The sequence below is a fragment of the Melopsittacus undulatus genome, chromosome 1 (assembly GCF_012275295.1).
Source record: "Melopsittacus undulatus isolate bMelUnd1 chromosome 1, bMelUnd1.mat.Z, whole genome shotgun sequence".
Classification (NCBI taxonomy): domain Eukaryota; kingdom Metazoa; phylum Chordata; class Aves; order Psittaciformes; family Psittaculidae; genus Melopsittacus; species Melopsittacus undulatus.
This window is the reverse complement of record NC_047527.1, coordinates 123,953,260-123,968,370: the sequence shown is the minus strand read 5'-3', so window position 1 is coordinate 123,968,370 and position 15,111 is coordinate 123,953,260. Positions and strand designations below refer to the sequence as shown.

At 35.9% G+C, this 15,111-nt stretch overlaps 1 protein-coding gene across 2 annotated transcripts in view; it reads right to left on the bottom strand.

The window, feature by feature from the left end:
- UMAD1 (UBAP1-MVB12-associated (UMA) domain containing 1) overlaps positions 1-11,921 on the bottom strand; it is a 73,972-nt gene extending 62,051 nt beyond the window's left edge. For both annotated transcript variants that reach the window (XM_034063624.1, XM_034063632.1), the window contains exon 1: positions 11,810-11,921. In XM_034063624.1, the coding sequence (XP_033919515.1) occupies positions 11,810-11,891 (82 nt within the window). In that variant the 5' untranslated portion in view covers positions 11,892-11,921. The remainder of the gene's footprint in view (positions 1-11,809) is intronic.
- Positions 11,922-15,111: the final 3,190 nt, after the last annotated feature.

The window sequence follows — 15,111 nt, the reverse complement described above, 5'->3', positions numbered from 1 at the left end:
GCACCTTTCACCCCTTTTCCCCTTTAGAAGCTTGACACCCAAAAGGAAAAATTACCTGAGATAGAGGTAAAACAAAACAGAAGGACTCTAAGCCTGAGGCCTAACAATTAGCAACACACTCTTTTCTCTTCAAGCTGTTTTTTCGGGGGCTGTTTTTGTTTCCCCCTTTAAGTCATTTCAGCTCAAGGGAAAAAAAGGGCAAACTAGTGACACACACAGGCTAGGGAGTAGAGACCAATACTGCAGTCTCCTTACTCCCAGGTCAGTGCAGTTCAATGAATAATGCAGTGTCAGAGAAGTTCCTACATCTTGCATTATTGCAGCAGAATCACTGTACAGACAATATAAACAGTGGAGGTCCTCCTAACTGGGCTGTTTTAGACTTTGATGCTAGAAGATGTGCATCTGACTGCATTAAGCTCATGCAGAACTAGATTTGAGGTCTTCCACTTCTTATGTTTGTCTTCCACTTCTTATTATGGATGAATGCTTGAATAAGCATGAGTACACACAACATACATTAAATATATTAATATATTTCTTTATTATTATTATATTTGTTATAGTTATTAAAGTACTTAATATATTAAATATATTAAAAAGCCATACTGTAACTTCACCTTCTGTTTCTGAATCAAGCAGACAGATGCGCTTGATGCATGGTGTCTTGATTCAGACACTTCAGCTTCAGAGTATACCAAGAATTCAAGCTTATTGCTAGTCTCTGTTTTCACCAGTGCATCATTTTAGGGAAATATGCTCAAAACACATTTTGTAAACAGAATTTCAGAGATGATTAATTCTTAGTTCACTCTTCCCCATTTTTTAAAAACACAATGCACAAGTTGGAAATTACTACTGGTTCTTTCCTAGGTCTCACCTCTGGTTCAATAACTGGTAAAGTAGGAGTAAATTTTTATAGCAGTTGGTATGTCCAACTTCAGTTTATATTCCACTGGACTCAGTATATTAAAAGCTCTTTGCACATCTCTTTATAACAGTGTTGACATAACTTGAAGGTCAGTGAAAGAAAGCAGTTCTAGTTCCCCCTCCTAATTTTCTCTCCTAATGAAGGGTGCATTGGTATGTGCATTTAATATCCATGTTTTAAAGATAATACTGGCTGCTTTCTGCCATAAAAGCTTTGCTAATGCTTTTGTAAATCAAATCTTCCCCTTCTGCAAGACCTAAGGAAGAAATAATTCAGAAGAAATTATGTATGCAAGTTCCCACTGAAAAAATAAAATGACCAAAGAAAAAACCATGAAGTCCTATTTCCACCTTCTCAAAAAATTAACTTTCATACAAACTGAAAAAAGGATTAAAATTAGTCTTGTGGAGTTTAAGTTGTTCCTCTCCCTTATTCACCCTGGAACAAGAAAACTATGGGCTCAAACTCCTTAACAACTGCAGTATATTGAGAAAAAGAGATTTAGAATGATACAATCTAACTGCAAATACTGTTTTGTTTTGTTTTGTTCCAGGAAAGGTCTGGTTCTTTGGATCATTTTAAGGAAGTGTGCCCATTTTAACTGAAAAAAAAAAGATATAATAGTATATTGTACATTTTTAATTGTGGTCAAGTGCTCAAATTCCTCGTCATTAATCTGGGTGTTACTGGAAGAGAAAAACCCACAAAACTCCACCAAAACAAACCTCACCATTGACAACTTAATACTACCAATTGTGAGAGCTCTCTCTACAGTTTGCAATTGCATTCTTATAGACAAAACACAAAACCCATATTCACCTAATCCAACATTCCCCTAACTTCACCTAGACACCTGACAAAAACAAGAAGGAAATTAAAAGACTATATACATCTAGTGAGTGTATTTAAAGTCCCACATTTATTTCATCTGCTGGGACAGGGAAAGACAGAGAAACACTCATACTGTACACATATTCTTGAGTTAAACTCACTTAAGCTTTTGAATGTTTTTCTGTCCATTACAATTTTTGCCCCATATACAGTTTTTGTAGCAAATAACCATGCATAAATCAAGGAAATAATATACAGAATAAAGACTGATTACATCCTGTGATGCACATGGTTAACTGTAATAACAGCAAAGCATGTGCTAATTTATAAAGAAACAAAATGCACAAATGAAGCAGCCCACTACTTCTAGGACTCTTCAGTCCTCTTTTACAATCCCATAAAAGCACATTCCCATGACAATGGAAATAACACTAGAATATTTTAATAAAAGGTATAAAAAAAGGCTTAGTGTGAGGTGTCCCTGCCCATGGCAGGGGGGTTGGAACTAGATGATCTTAAGGTCCTTTCCAACCCTAACTATTCTATGATTCTATAAAAAGCACAAAGTGAAGTGATCACTTCACTTTGGTGGTCACAAAAAAATTATTACTGTATAATTTCCCCAGCAAGCCATGGCCAATGCTGTGAGCAAATGCTTATTTTTGACTGAAGCAAGAGAGACTAATTTCAGAACTGACTCCACACAGCCCTCATCTGTGGGGGAAAAGCAGCATGAAAAAGTTGAAGATCATTCAGCTGTGCAAGCAGAGATCAAAAACACATTATATTTTTGGCACCACCAAAGATGTGTTATGGCTGAAGTAGTAGATTAAATAGCAATGAAATGCAAAACAACTGACTGGATAAATCATCTGTATCCTTTATATCCTTTAATTTCTTTGGCCCTTACTGAAAGGTACTTAACCTAGCATATCAAGAAAGAGCAGCTAAAGAAAAAAATACATTTATGCATAAGGTGAAAGGCCATCTCTTCTTTTATAAAGAAAAGCCTTACACTTCTGTTACTACTTCATATTGAGGCCTATGGCATGACTGAGTTGAAATACATGTGAAACACAGAAAATAACTGTCTTGTTTCTTTATAATACCTTATTGAAAATAAACAAGACAATATATCTTTAGCAAAGTAATTTTTCTTCTTCCACTGAAAAAACTGTACAAAATTCATCTGCCAGAAATAAGGAGGGTCATGTGTAAAATCAGCTCAACATAACATTTCCTTCAGAGAAAATTAACATTGATTAACATCTGTAGAAGTCTGACTCCAACCAGACAGGCAGTGATTGCATGGGATAATGACTAGGGCCCTCTTTACAAAGAATTATCATCTAACTATGCTGTAAATTGCTGAAAGAAGGACTTCAACCTGAATTTATCACTTGCCAGGATAAAAACTTGCACTCCTGCAACACATTTTCTAACTCTTGTGTTTCAGTTAGCCTTAGGTGTCAAGTTCACCTTTTACATGAATATCAGACTTGGGCTAAAATATATATTTGCATATCTTGAACTATTTTCTTTGCATCATAAAGCAAAGAAGCTTGTAACTCTATGAGAGATTTAATGACCAGCATAGACTGGGAAACAAAGTTTACAACAACACTTGAATATCCCTACTTTTACACTACATTTTGCTATTTTTACTCTGCTTTACAATAAGCTCTCAGTATTTTTTCCTTCTTATATTCTAACTGCAAATTGCTTTAAGAATGCTACATGGACCAACAGACTAAGATGCTACTACAAGAGAGTAAACTACTATGTATAGGAGTAAAACTGTCAGAACCCAGGTGTCAGAAGCAATCACCCTACTATGTAAGCAAAGGTTAAAGAATACTTTATCAAATATCATGGCAGAATAGTCAGTGTCCAAGAAACACCTTTATCTTTCTTGAGAATAAATTTCTAGCAGGAGCAAGGGGGAAACGGGATTTTCTTATTTCAGCATATTCTACTACATCACTATTTGAAAGACTTAAAATCAGTAGGACTAAGCCTCTCAGGAGCAGTTGGGAGACCTGGACATATTGAAAGTGACTATTATACATCAAGTCAGAAGACAGTTAATACAAAAAACAGGAACTTAAGTGCAACCAATATTTTCTTAGAGGGCTGGCAGCAAACTGCCAGATGCATGTGTGACCTCAAAACAACCTTTTGCCAGATGCCTCTTTAACCTCTCACAATTACATCAACTTCTAAAAAGACTGGCACATTTTACCATTTTTCCTCCTTTGGTTATGCAAATTCAGAAGATGTGCTTAAAAGACAGATTGAAAATGTTTGGTTCTGTGCATTTTTGTCTGTCTTTAAGACTCAAAATAAAGCTCTCTAATACAGCAGCACACACTTTTTTTTCCCCTCCAGAATTAAAACTGATGTAGAAGTTAAAAAAGTATTCTTTTCTCCTACCTTGAGTCAGTGTTCAAAACGAGGTAACTTTTTGAGATAACTGATTTAAGGGGGCAAGACAATATTCAATCAAAGGAATCAATAAATCTCTTTTAATATTATTTACCATTTTCAAGTAAATAGCTTTTTTATTCCTAAAAAGTATGTTCTACAATTTACGTTGCAATCAATAAAAACAATGATTCACATTATTCAGATTAAAAAATGGCCTGTATGCTAACATTTAAAGAAGGCCATTTCTGCAAATTTAAAAATAATCAAATTCACAGCATGGAAGCACCATGAATGTGTTCAGGGACTCAAGTCTTAGAAAGAAAAAAAGAAAAAAAAAAGGCAAGAGAAATGTTACAGAATGAAAAGTAAGTAGGTCATCTATATTAAAGTATAAAAATGCCAACATCTGATTTGTGGCTGAAAGAACTGGTTTTCAAATCTAGAGGGGTACAAGTGAATGAAGAATTGCACAGTTCTTTTGTCAACAAAAACATGCTTTGATGAGGCATTAAAAAGAAAGATTCCCTGGGCTGTACAGAATCCAAGAGGAAAAAAAAAAAAAACCTTTAAGAAATATACCTCCTTATACAGCAAAACAATGAATTTCAGTTGTTCTGTAACCCAGTTCCTTTAATCTGCATAAGAGATGCTGACTGAGTTCACTCAACCAAATCACTCCTGGCTTTCAGAATACAATCAACACATGCTTTTCAACAGTATTAATATAGCATGAAGCTTGTGCTCCTAATTATTCATGTTTTTGCATTCTGTTTTTCCCCCTGCTGTAAAATATGCAAATTTACTTCTTTGTGTTATTTAGGTCCCACATGGGCCTCAACAGATCTGTTTGGAAGGAATTACAAGCCAACATCAAGATACATGCTGTCAACATTTCAAGCTTCATTATTTTTATTAGGTTGGAATGCCATTATAGATTTGATATTAGGCTTTAAAAAGCTTTTTATAAATCTTTTGAAAACCTACAGTCTAATAAAATGGTGTACTGATAATTACTACTACTCCACTCTGTGTGTGCTCCTGAAAGGAAAAGCCCTGCAACTCTTGAATACGAAAGAAATCCCCATCTAGCGGTACTACTGAAAAATGCAGTTTGTTTTTGTGCAAAATTAGTACCCAAGAGGATTAGTTTGACTTCGTTACTGAATGAAGGGTAGCCATTACCTCTCTATGCAACTAAGGATCAGTAACAGGAGAGGACTGTTTCTTCTGAATTCCTCCTCCTCCCTTTACAGTCAACTCTGACTGTAAAACTCAATGCCCAAATGAGCTAGTAACGATTTTTAAGTAAAAAACCCATAAAGCAGCACTTCAAGAAACAGGTCACTTAATACAGTAACTTCTTGGTGTGCAGCAAAAGTGTTCACTTACAGCAGCACACGCTGATGTCTGTATTGTTTAAACTAAAATATTAAAAAAGATTTTTCCAAATCTCAGATTATTATAAAGTTGATATTAAATATTTTTAAACTTAAGCAACCTAATGAAAGAGTAGGTTGGTTATTTGAAAACTGCAATGTTGGAAATAACTACAGAAGCACTTACTGTTATATAAAAAATAAGCCCACTGATGCAGAAAATGAAAGGACATAGAGACACTGCTTTTTATCCAACTGGCACAAAGCCGTATGCATTTCTTTAATGTAATAGTATATTTTAGAACACTGCAGCAGCCCAGCCTTCCTTACTAGCACCAGTAAAAGCTCCTTAAATATTAATGGAAAAACAATGTAGAGATTCACAGGAATCCACTACACATTACTACTGACTCTTAAAAAACAAACAGCAGTAGTAGCACTAAGATTTTACAAATCTCTTGATGCATTTAATCACTGAGACGTGTATGCAGATGGAAGAAACCAAAGAACTACTTGAATTACAGTTATAAATTAGTATGGAGGTAGCCCTGTGATTTGGGAAGATCAATATATTAAATTTCCCTTTCGTAACAGACTCATTTCTGAAGATCCTAAAATTGCACATTTCCCTTAGAAACAAATATTTAACGACTTCTTTGAAATATATGTAGAGATCTGTATTAGTAAAATCGATATGGAAACAATATCTTGTAAGACCTTTTTACATATTGGTTGACAGTGCAGGTATCCTTTAATTCTAATATGCAATTTATTAACTCCCCCTTCCACAATAAAAAGTACCCCCAAAACTATCTGCATGCAGAATAAAATCAAAATTTATTCTGTCAAAACAGAAATGGGAAGTTGAAGGAGAACAAGTATATGTGAAATTGGTCTTCACAAAAATAGTAAAGATTTCCAGAACTGAAGACCAATTTGTGTTGATCATTTTACTTTTTTACGTCTTCATAACAGAAGACTTCCCAAATTTTTAAGGATGTTCTTTTGCACTACCACTAAAGTTAACAATGGGAAGCATTCAGTTGGTTGTAAATCATACTTTTCACAGTCTCACAGCTGTGAGGATACTTCTGCCTACAGATGAGGATGATCCCATATGAAGGAATTACAATACTGATTTCAGTAATATATACACCGAATATGTCAGAGGAAGGTTCAAGGACCTCACTTAAGATAAAACCTAAGTTCAAATGTCTTGAGGAGATTAAAAAAAAAATAAATTAAAATAGAAAGTCATACCTGACCACCAAAATTTTGAGATAAGAATATTTGCTATCATGTCATAATTTATCAAACTCACTGGCTACTCTTGCTGCATCCCATTATCTCCACAGCATTGTCCAAGCATGTGGTAGTGATGAATTCTACACCTTACTTCTCGCCAAAAAAAAAAACCAAAACAAACCTGAACTTTCATCTAATACCAGGTTCCATTCTACTTTCTTAATAAGAAAGAAATATTTGCCCTAAACTGTATTTTACGTCTCAGGATGAAAACCAGCAGTTTCCACTTCCTTTTCTGAGAGGTTTTAGATGTTGGTGCAAGGCTGACCACAGCAGCTCTGTAGAGCTCCTTCTCTTCAGACATAAGCATTGAAACAGAAGGTACACATTGTTTAATTTGATAGATACAAGACTCTCTTAAATACCGTAAGTTCTTCTCCTTACTGGGAAGAGATTTCAAAATACTTCTTCTTTCAAAATACTTTATTTCTTATGTCTATGACTATTTATATTCTTTTGAGAGGAAACGTAATAGGCAAAAATCATGCTTCCTCCAATATTGAGAAGCATAACATATAGATGTTAATCCAAAATTTGTTTACCAGATCTAGATGGCCCACAAGGATCTAGGAATGTACAATGGGGACAAGAGAGACTTACAGAGCAGGAATATATCTTCATAATCAAATTCCTACGAACCCTTGTTATCACAGCCACAGCCTCCCTCTATCTGTCACAGTCACTGCACTCTGACGACAATCCTGTGCATATCCATTTTGCCTTGGGTACTTACTCCAGAAACTCTGAAAAACTCTGCAGCAAAATTGCTGAATCCCAGAAAACAACTTTCAGGTGACAGCTAAGTGCTCCCTATGAGTCAGTGCTCCCATCTGTTAGAGGCTGAGAGGAGAGCTCTGAAGTAATAGCCATTGGTCAGTATTGAAAATCCATGTTAATTTACGTCTAAAAAAAATGAAACAGGAAGCTGTCCAAAATTCAAGGAAGAAACAGAAGTTAAATACGTTTGCAAATCAAGTCTATCAGCATGAGCAACTGAGCTGCTTCTACAAGCCATAGAGAAAACAAAATCCAACAACTCAGATCCATGAAACAGACTGGTCATTAAATCACAAGTTCATAGAATCATGGAATCAGCTACATTGGAGAAGACCTTTAAGATCACCAACTACAACCATTACACCAGCACTGCCAAGTCCACCACTAAACTATGTCGCTAAGGGCCTCATCTGCACGTTTTCTGAACACTTCCAGAGATGGTGATTCCCCCACTTCCCTAGGAAGCCTGGTCCAATGCCTAACTACCTTTTCAGTGAAGATTTTTTTTCCTAATAGCCAATCTAAGCCTCCCCTTATGCAGTCTGAGGCCATTTCTTCTTGTTCTGTCACTTGTTACTTGGGAGAAGAGACTGATCCCCACCTACAATCTCCCTTCATTGTTAAAAAAACCAAAAAATCACTTATCCCAGAATATTGTTCTGTCCCTGGAACTGTTAGAAAAACATGTAAGAGGCCCTTAGTGACAAGGTTTAGTGGTGGACTTGGCAGTCCTGGGGTAAAAGTTGGACTTGATGATCTTAAAGGTCTTTTCCAACCTAGCTGATTCTATGAGACATTGAAACAGGCTGCCCAGAGAAGTTGTGCTCAAAGTCATGTTGGATGTCATGTTGAACAACATGATATAGTGTAAGATGCCCCTGCCTCTGGCAGGCAGATTTGATTAGATGATCTTTAAAGCTCCCCTCCAACCCAAACCATTCTATGATTCTACAACATTTTGGTTATGTTCAAGCAAAATCCACTCACCACCCACCTCAGTGGAACCCTCAGCACTATGTGACTGCAGAGTTTCTGACCTTCTTCTTACCAAATACACATGTGAAGCAGAACTGCTGTCTCAGTTTTTCTATTCCCAACCTTAGATGGAGATTGAGATTACCAGCAGCATGCAACTTTGAGATATGATGTGAGATTTTTAGCTGTGTGCCAAACCAAAATGCTAGCACTAACCTGCCTTTTTCTCTGTGACGAGCAACAGTTGGAATGGATGGTAGGCTAGAACTTATTTTATATTACAAAAGCCACAAAACATGAAAATACCCTTAAGAACTACTACTCTTCAACATCATCTAGCTAAAAAAAAAATCCTTGTTTTCTGAATACTAGCAATCAGAATGCTAACTTTAAAAAGAATTCATGATGATCAGGCAAACATTTTTCATATTTCTCCAACTGATTCACTTATCAAAGCTGATTGTATGCATGGTACATATTTCATAAACCTCTTTTCGCTTTCCAGATTAACAGTTCAGCTTGCTACAGAACAAGGACCACTTTTATGAACAGATGAGATGACCTGGAATATCTGGAAAATAAGTGAACTTGTAGCTAGACATAAAAATGCTTTAGTCCCTGGTAGGAAATTACATTTTATATTTATTTAGTAGAAAGTGAATTACAAATTCTTTTTCTTGACTCCCACACATGCATTATTTGCCCCAAAAGCTAAAGTAGAGAATTTCAGCTACCATGATGCAAAGTTGTTTTTGTTGCTATCAGTGTTTTTATGAGTCATCCTTCTAGTCAAAGAACAGGCATTCAGATACTGTAATTCTAAATGCACTGATATTCTACAAGCAAAGGTAGATTTAAAATACAGCAATATATAACAGGACTTGGAGGAGTTCTGACAAGAAAAATAGAAAACAGAAGAAAAAGACCCTGAAGGTCTGACAGGGTGATATTTCTGATTTATTTCTCAATAAAGTGTTGAACCTTTTTCCTTCTTTTTTAAATACCAGATGATACAGAAAGAGATTTAAATGATTAAATATTGTTAGGAAAATCAGACTTAATTACCTCCTTTTAATAGTGATGTTCAGTACTCTCACTCCATTACTGAAAGAAGTACCTTCTTTCATACTTTAATGGACATGGCATCTGATCCTTTCTGATAAGTCTCATTCAGACTTCCAGTAAGACTCCTGGCTGCCCTTATCATGTGTATGGTGTGAACAATCTTGCAAGCAATTTGCAACAAACAAGCTGTTCTGACCACAACAGTGGAAATCAGGCACAAGCATCCCCCGAGGATGTAATTTTTCCTCTTCTTTCTCTAGGAAAGGAAAGGAAAGCAAAGCATTTCTTCCCATGTCTGCAGAATATCAGTGAACTAGGCTTTTTTGCTCTTATATGCTTTGAATGAAAGACTGGGTTTGGGAACCAACTTAAAACATAAGAAATTCTCAGTCCCTTTAAGATTGTTCACTGCCTACAGTAATATTCACACTAATGGTCCTATAATTCTACTCAGATTTGCTAAAGACATTTAGTACTGGCATTCTAGAATTTTTTATACCTAAGAAGCTTCAGCATCTCCTATCTGAGTAATAAATAAAGCAACTCGCAGAATAGCTAGGTGTTGTGGTTTGTTGTAGTTTTTTTGGACTGCCACTGTTCCTAGAAAAAAATAAATCTTCTAGATAAGTATCTGGTTAAGTGCTGATCTATAATTCTGCAACTACATCCATCTAGCAAGACACTGATGTGCTCCACTGACAAGGCTGATGGCAATTCTTCTGCTCAGTAGAAGCCAGTTAAGATGAAATTACAGTCCATTTCCTTGCAGTTTACTAAATTAACTTCCATAAGAGAAAAAATTAATAATAAATAGGAATAAAATAAGAGATGATTCAAGCAAAGCTAATAGTTCTTAAGTTTACATTTAACAGGTTGATTTAATATGAATTCACATGAACAAAGTTTAAGTAGTCACTGACAGCATTTCAGGAAAAAGTAAAGAAGCTAAATTGAATGCAGAAAGAGGACCAGCAACTGTGGGACATAAGCAATGTTTGGCATTTGGGTGTAGAACTCCTATTAGAGAATTTGAAACTCTAAATGGTCTCCAGACTTTTTTAGGGCAACAGTGTGTCTCCTTTGACCCTTCCATGATACAAGTGCTGGAGTGATTTGATGTAGCCATTGAAACCAACAAATAAACAAAATCTAGTGAAAGGCAGCCATTAAACACAACAACATCACGGATGTGAAATCAGATTCACTTAAATGTAAAACTATTACAAAAAAGCATAAATAAGTTCTCCTCAGAAAGAGTTCCAACAGTCTCTCATATTGCTAGATTTTTTTAACCTAGAAGTTTTCATGCCTTGAAAATGCTCAAGAAGTAACTCTTAAATAAGCACTGTAATATTCCTGAACAAGTCAGTAAATCAGAACAGCAAAAGCTGAATATTGATGATGACAGATTTACAAGGAGGAAAACACAAATTTTCAAAGAGGAAAAAGAATCTGTTACAGCATGACAGCAATAAATTCTTCTGCACACTTCAGCCATCATACAAGAGTGCAAAAATCTTGATTAAAGCTGCAAATTTATTTAGCTCACAGGTGAGTAGATTTCAGACTGATTTCTGAATAATAAAAAGACTTCACAAAACCTTGAACTGCCTAATTTTCATGAAACTAAGCAAAAATCAGATTTGGATACAGAACATCTATCTACATTTGCCATGTGACTAGGAACACACATGCTTCTTCATTTCTAATTCAAAAAGACTTTGGGAGTAACACTAAAAGGAAGGAACCTGCAAAAAAAAACAGTCCTTTAACAACTACAATGAGATATTCTGTTCCCACAAGTCTAATCATAAAGCTAGAAGCCTCAACTTTGAGCTTTCTTGTTTTGTAAGGACATAACTTCTTCTTGCTCAGAATATGAGAGGAAAACAAAAACATACATTTTCAATGCTCTTTAATAAGAGTTTGTACCTATGTAAATGAAACTTCAGCTTTTAGTCCAAATGACTAAAGTAGGAATGTGAACCTCTTCAGGGAGCGTAAGAATTCTGAAAAATTTTTATCATGTCTTCTCTTAACATTTTATTTGGCCTATGCCCCTCAAAGAAACTTTTACAGTTAAAAGATGGTAGGAATCACTCTATAGAGAAGCAACTCTTACCCACAATAACAAATCCATCTGCTTCTCTCTCAGGCACTGTCACTTTCTTTGAATCCTGACTTTTTCGGAAGAAGCTGAACATAGCCTCCTTTTTTTTTCCTTCTTCTAAATTGTTACCTAAAAGGAAGACAAAACATGTTAAATATAAGTAAGATAACAGAGTTGACCATAAGAAGGCCACACCACACAAAAGACTGCATACATGGTATTATAGATTAATATTTATTACCAGATTCGAAATATCAGGCACGTGTATATCAGACAGATAACTTTGTTGATGTAGTAATTGACTCAAATAGGCAAAAAGAGAGCAGAATATAAATGGCTTTTCTAAAGAGTTATTAATGGAATGAGCCATTAAAAACAAACACAAAACAAAAAAAATCCTTCCACCTTTCTAAAGGAAAATGAAAGAAATTCCCTTCAGAATTTATCCAGCATGTTTCCTTATTTTTCTGCTATTTCAGAATCTTGTTACACAAACTTTTATATCAGAGTTAGCTCTAATGCCTCTGAACTTTAATGCCCAAAACATGATTCTATGAAAAAATGCAGCTCTGCAATACAGGAATAATTGAAAGATGCAAATTGCACTAGAGGTTTTTAACATTGCCTCTGCATCAATTTAAAAGTCCAACCCACCCACACCTAATGTAATAGCACTGTATCTACTTTCATTTTTCCAAGTTGCAATGGTAGACAGCTTAACACTTGTGTGTATTTGAGTAACAGTTACACATCATTCCCTTAAACCAATCTGCAACAAAATCGTATGTTGCAATTTTTTTTGTAATAGTAATTCATTAAGAGTCTTCCAAGGCCCCTAAGAACTCTTGAGTTCACAACAGTTAGAACAAAACCAGGAAACCAATGGAACAAAAACATAAACTGCAAAAGATTATGCTCAGTATCTCATCTCTCTCAAGACCAGAAGGTTACATAGAAGCAGTTATGAATAGCTTAAAAAGCACAAATTCATATTAAAACTCCCACAAATGTTACACAAAAGATAGACAGCTGAGCCAGCTTTTACAAATTAATTGCTATGAACCACCCCATAAACATGAAACACTCTTATAAGCAAATTCGCTAATTATTCTGAACTTTAAGATGTAGATTCAAGGAAGTTTCTCTTCTTCCAAGAAAAGTTATGAAAAAAGCTTAATCAGGAGAACAACAAATACAAATGTTTGTGAATACACAAAGTGAATACACAAAGCACATATTCACAGGTTGTGCTTATTGAGAGGATACCAATGTACCACCACTTACTTTCTACTTCCTACATAACTGGCACTATTGAATGTAGCAATGAGACTCCCGAGCCTCCTCCCAGAACAGCAACTCCATCTGGAGTGCTGGGACAATGAGAAAAGGAAAGAGGCACTGCAGCAGCAGTCACCCCTTCAAGGTACACTCGCCTTCAGCTTCCAAGGGCTGAACCTGGGACAATGCCAACCTATGGAGCAGCCTGTGGTATGGTTGAAACATGCTGTGCACCAAATGCAGAGAGGAAGGTTTAAAGAAAGATGTGTGAACAGCTTCTCTACTAAAATACCAATATGAAATTGGAAAAAGTGGAATAGTGTAATTTCATGTTTGAAGTAGGTTGAAGAGCAGAATTCTGCTATAGCAGACACCATTTAAAGGAGGACTATCAAATCGGTAGCAATATCTTATGCACACCTACAACTCAGGAAAGGAGTTCAGCCCAAAGAAAAGAGGGGTTATTTGAAACAATGTCAAGTTTCAGCAACATAGTTTCACTCTAAATTTAACAAAGAATCTTTAGAAGGTAGGGAAAAGAAAAGAGTGCTATCATGTAGTATTTGGGTTTATAAATAAATAAAATAAACAAACAAAAAATAAAAGACAAGTAAAAATCCTGGATTAATTATTTACCAGAATTCCTCACTTCCCACCCAAATATTCATGGTACCATAAGCAAAACTTTTTTTGCCCTAGCCAGCGACCTGCAGCAATTAACTGTACAATCAGCACTGACCATTCACCAGAAACAAACTGCCTCACACTCAGCTATTACAAGCGACAGCAAACATTTCCATACTCCAGACCACAGAAAGCCCTATGTGAAGTGTAAGCTCTGGCCTTCAGGAACAGTGTATAAATAGAACATGGCAAAAGCAGCAACAATTGATCTGTGGCTGTCCTTGATACCTGAGACTTGAAGACTGAATACCCCCCCCCCCCGCCCCCAGGCTGGCCAGCTACTGCTTGCTTATGCTGACACAGTGCAATTTCTAGCAACCAAATAAAACTACACTGATGTACACAAGAACAAAACAAAACATCCAATCTAGGTAAGTAGTAACAAAATAATAAATAAAAAGTTACTTATCTACACTTTATTCCCTTTTCCCTACCTTGCCACGTGAAAGACCAATATTTCCAGTTCTGTGGAGAATATGCAGTAGAAACTCCTAATTATCTCATTTATTCCTTACCTTCCCCCACACCCAGGCTCAACACATGGCGCCAGCAGCATATTCCTTTTTCAGCCCTCAGGGAATAAGTCTTCTCCTGCTACCAATTAAGGTTGTCAGTCCCATAGCTCAAGTGGTAAAAACCTGTGCTGTAATGCTCAAGAGTCAAGTTTCTGCTCCAATGATGTATGAAGGAGAGGCGGTTGTGGAACAGTTTAAAATGCAATTTTACCTTCATCCTAAGTGTGCAACAACAAGAAGCAAAATCAACTTGATGTATAAAATCTCACAGATAGCTTTGGTAAAGCCTCAGATTCCAGTCAGCCACTTCAGGTGCCTGAAATGCAGTTGTTCCAATCACATTCATTTTTTTTCTCTTTGAGATCTGCATTATTGTACACTTTGCAGCTCTATTACATAGAGCTCCCCTTCCCTGCATTCATGCACAAAGAAAAGCATCTCAGTATCTACATGGGACAAAAGAGGTGTATAGGAAACCATGTATTTGCCATCTTTTAAACCCTGCATATCCATCATACCTAAACTTCACTGCTTAAAGGACAACAGGCCTTCCAATTCAGAGTAAATTATCAATCAGTACAATTTGAGCTAGTCATATTAATGCCACAAGCACTTTCTCATGCTACATTTTCTTCCTCTCATTTTCAGAAGGCAGCCTGAGTATCCCTTCTTTTTTTCTAAAACCCACAAAATTCATCTTCTCTACATACATGTGAGTTGATCTTTACTTGGTAGTTTTTGGTTTCTGAAGTAGATTTAACTTAATTCCACTGCCAGCAGTATTTCTTAAGCAGAAAACAAAACAAAAACCCCACCCCACATATCCTTTTGCTTGAA